General features: G+C 41.6%; 1 protein-coding gene across 1 annotated transcript in view; it reads right to left on the minus strand.

Annotated features, from left to right (window-relative positions):
* Positions 1-4,465: 4,465 nt before the first annotated feature.
* RUBCNL (RUN and cysteine rich domain containing beclin 1 interacting protein like) overlaps positions 4,466-4,700 on the minus strand; it is an 80,599-nt gene continuing 80,364 nt past the window's right edge. The window contains exon 14 of the mRNA XM_023749181.1: positions 4,466-4,542. Coding sequence (XP_023604949.1) covers positions 4,466-4,542 — 77 coding nt within the window. The remainder of the gene's footprint in view (positions 4,543-4,700) is intronic.

Consider the following 4,700-nt stretch of genomic DNA (forward strand, 5'->3'; position numbering starts at 1 on the left):
ATCACTGGGCTCCGTGTCAGAGGCTCTGCTAACCTTTCCAGCTTCATTCCCAGCCAAACGCCTCAGTTCTATGCTGGTTTACTCAGCCTTCTCCAGAGAAGCCTGTTCCCCACCACACTGCCTCTGTGCTGCTCTTCCCGGAGTCCTTTCCATCTCCTCTCCACCTCTCCCCTCCCCTCTCCTCCCCTCTCTCTCCTCCCCTTTCCTCAGAAAATATACACTCTGACTTCTATTTACTTTACCTGTCATCCTGCCCCTGCCAGCCTCCCTGGAGGTGGCTGTGAGCACCTTGATTGCAGAGTCCATGCCTTGTTCCCCATGCCCAGGGCTAGATGACAGCACTGCAGGCTTACTATTTGGCGCCTCTTCAACCTCCAGCTGGAGCCTATACTTTGACAGATATCTTAGTCACCTCCTTCATGGCTTCTGTATGGATCTTTCTCCACAGATCTTCCCTCTACCTGATGGATATCCCAGTGATACCTCAGACTTGGTTTGAAAATGGAGTCTTGTTTTCCACTGGCTCCCTATCCCCTAGGGTTGTATACTACAGACACCTACAACTAAGGGCTGCAAAAGTGACCTGCCCACAGTTGTTCGCAGGCAGTTATTCCGGGATATCATGACAGCATCTATTTAACACCCTCTCTCACCCTCTGAGGTCCCCCACATGAAGCTGGGGTGGGGAGGGGCCATAAGAACCTGTCCTCTGTTGTATGCAGATGCCCATGAGTGGGTTCAGCAGTGAGGACAGTGTGGGGGCAGGTACAGGTGCCCTCACTTCTCAGCACCAATCCCACTCCAACCCTGTGCAGACAAGGGAAGAGGAGGGCGTTCTTAACGCTCACAAGCAGGGTCTTAAGATTTATTTTAAGATATATCTCAGTTTCTATTACCTCTGACTCTCAAGGTGAGTTCATCTGCCTTTCAATGTGAGATAACAGCAAGCATCCTCCACCTCCTCCACCATGATTCAAACCAGTACCTTCCAAGTTCATGGCTGTCTCCTAAAACCTGAGGGTAAGCACCTCTCTCCAACACTGAAGAGCTGAGGTAAACGAGGCAGTAGTATTCAGTTGCTAATACGCTGTTTGGGGGATCTCTGTCTATGTAGACACCCACAAATCTATAGGATGGGGCAAAAGTAGGTTTATAATTGTGAGTATGTGAAACAGTTATTCTTTGTTATTATTTATTAATTATTGTATTATTTTCTATCCAAAAAACTGTAAACCTATTTTTGCCTCACCCTATAAAGATAGTATAGTCTTTTTTTAAAAAAATATTTTTATTGATTTTTTACAGAGAGGAAGGGAGAGAGACAGAGAGCTAGAAACATCGACGAGAGAGAAACATCGATCAGCTGCCTCCTGCACATCTCCCACTGGGGATGTGCCCGCAACCCAAGTACATGCCCTTGACCGGAATCGAACCCGGGACCCTTCAGTCCGCAGGCCGACGCTCTATCCACTGAGCCAAACCGGTTTCGACAATAGTATAGTCTTTTATGTTATCTTTTAAAGTTCATTTTCTGTGTCTTGATGCCTGAAGGTATGAGGTCTAATACTTGATAATGCCTCTTATGGCACACCAGTTCTTTTACACAGGCTACTTAATCATCATTTAACCTAATAACCCCAAATGGTAGGTGTATTCGTTTCTTAGGGATTCCATAACAAACTACCATAAACTGAGTGGTTTAAAACAACAGGAATGTACTCTCTCACAGTTGTGGATGCTAGAAGTCCAAAATCAAGGTGTCAGCAGAATTGGTTCCTTCTGGAGGCTCTGAGGGAGAATCTGCTCTATGCCTCTCTCCTCGCTTCTGCTGGTTGCCAGCAATCCTTGATATTCTTGGTTTATAGACATATCACCCCAATCTCTGTCACCTTCACATGGTATTCTCCCTGTGATTTCTGACTATATCTCTATCCAAATTTCCCTCTTGTTATGAGAACACCAGTTATTGGATAAGGGTCCACCCTAATCCAGTATTACCTCATCTTAACTTAATTCATCTTTAAACACTTGATTTCCAAATAAGGTCACACTTAAGGTACCTGAAGTTATAACTTCAACATTTCTTTTTGGGGGGTCACAATTAACCCATAATAGTATCATTCCATTGTTCTCACCTTCATGTTAGATTGAGACTCAGAGAGTAACTTATACAAAGAGATAGGATAGATGGCATAATTCAGTTTTTAATTTGCCTAGACATAATTATACCAATTATTGGATGCCTGCTTGTACTAGGCCTTCTACTGGGTGCTTCTTTTTCATTTCTAATCCTGCATATAGTTATTATCCCCAATTTTATAAGCAGAGATGTGTATTATTTAAGTAGCTTGCCCAGAGTTACATAGGTAGGAAGTAGCAGATCTGAGAATCAATCCAATAATTCTCACCCAATTCAACATACCAGAACATCTTTGGGATACCTCACCCCCCTCACTCCCTTTATACTCTCCCCTGATATAACTCCCTACCTGCAGCTGAGAGTCATGGCTATAAAGAGCAAGTTACTGGAATTTCCTAAGTGAACCGTGTAAAGGCATAAAATTAATCACTGGAATCACAGCACTGAAACTCAATGCCTCACAGTGGGTGACAGTCTGATGAGAAAGACCAAATCTTCATCTTCTTTCTGGCAGCCAAATAAAAGTTGCATGAAAAAACAGTGTAAGGAGTAAATGCCATTAAAGAGCAATATATGTTACAACTAATTACTTCCCTACAGCATGCTGCATGCGGGCTGAAGCCACTTTTCTGTTCAAACAGGCGCCGTACTGGGAAGGAGCCTTTATGACCATGATGGGGAAGAACCTGTCTCAGCCAAATCCATAGAATGGTTAAATTGATTCATTCTTGCTCAAAATAAAGAAATCAAAAGCATCACTTGCTGAGAGGTGCTGTGCACTCTTCCTCAACATCAAAGTTGTGCCATGCACACACTCATCAGTGCCTTATAGACACAGCACCAGAACACAGAGACCTTCAAGCAAAGCATGAGTCACAGCAACATCCTCAAATCAGTGCAAGGCCATGTGAGAAGCCACTCAGCCCAATGCCACTAACCGAGATTGGAGCAAAACTTACAAGTTAAAGTTGTTTTTGCTCGTATTACCTCAAAAGGATACCACAGAAGTAGGGAATAGGAACACGGCTCTGGAGGCAGGCCAAGTAAAATGCCAATCCCACCTCTACCATGCACTACTCATAGGGCCCTAGTGCATTATTTCTCTTTTTGAAGCCTCAGTTTCCTTATTGCAAAATGGAGATATTGACATGAACCTCATAGAGCTGTTATAAGGAATATCAGCATTCCACTCTGACCCTTGATTCCTAACATAGAATATAAGCTCTGGGTAAGAATAAAATATTTTTTAGTTTTTTATTTATCTTATCCCATGTGACAATATTTCTTTTTAAAAGAGACATGGCTTAAATAATAAATGGGAGCAGAGATCTGGCAGAAGCATCAGGATGGGAAAACAAGTGACAGGATGAGAAAACACCACATTGATAGGAGATACTAATTTCTTTCATGTGCTCAATATTTTTCATGTGCTCAATATTATCCAACTGAATAAAACACACACACACACACACACACAGGACTGGATGGAGTTAGGGAACAACTTGTACTACTTTATCACATTGTTATTAGCAATATTTTCCCACACCTTATTTACATCTTCAAATATCTTATGCTCAATTTTATACCTATGAGACAACATCCTAAAGGCAGGGATAAGCTTCTACTCACCCATGCATCCCTTGACTGAGTGTGTTGAACAGAGATGACAAAAACAGCTTTTGATTTGAGCCATCTGAAGGAGAGCCATCTAGAGGCAAATGATTCAAACAGCATCTCCACAGGCAGTTAAGCAACCCAAACTCATTTTGAAATAGATGTAACTGCACAAGTAATGTGTACTCTCTATGCAAACCCTGAAATAAAGTTTGTAAGACTGATACAATACAAAATGGCATTTAAGCCAAAAATAAAGCCTGAGCAAAGAGATTTTTGGTTGTATTTTTAATCAGTGAAAGTACCAATCCATTTCACAAACAGCTTTACAGGAAGAATGGAGTAATTCATCCTGTCAGTTAAAATTCATAAAAAAATAAGCTCCAAAATTAGTTAAATACAACTATTCAAATACATTATTAGTATAAAAAAACCTCTTAGAATAAACAGTAGCAGTATTTACTTGTAAACAAAACCGCCAGTAACAACCCTTCACTTAATGACAACAAATCTGCATTGTTTTAAAATACTAAAGATATAATAAAGAGAATAGTGACCATTTTTCTTCTTAATATATAATACTCAATATCCAAAATAATGTTATCAATAATAGATACAAATTGGTGTTGTCATAAGGCGTGTTAAACAGTCTTTTTCACAGTACTCGGGCATCATGTCGCTGCAGAGGGCAAAGTTTTCAAAAGTCTTCTCCTAGCTGTGATCGTTGCACACCCGGGGGGCACTCAGAGGACTGGGAAGCACTGCTGGTGAAAGGCAAGCTCTGGACTCTGCAAGCAAGAAAGGACAGCTCATGAGCAGAGGGGCTATCTTGGTTTTCTCACATATGGAACCCTCATCCCCCGGGAGAGAGAGGATCGGAGTGCAGGAAACAAAATTCTTTCCAAAAAGAAATGGGTGAAGATGGGAAACTCAAGGGGATTATATA

Source organism: Myotis lucifugus, unplaced genomic scaffold (assembly GCF_000147115.1).
Source record: "Myotis lucifugus unplaced genomic scaffold, Myoluc2.0 scaffold_7, whole genome shotgun sequence".
Classification (NCBI taxonomy): domain Eukaryota; kingdom Metazoa; phylum Chordata; class Mammalia; order Chiroptera; family Vespertilionidae; genus Myotis; species Myotis lucifugus.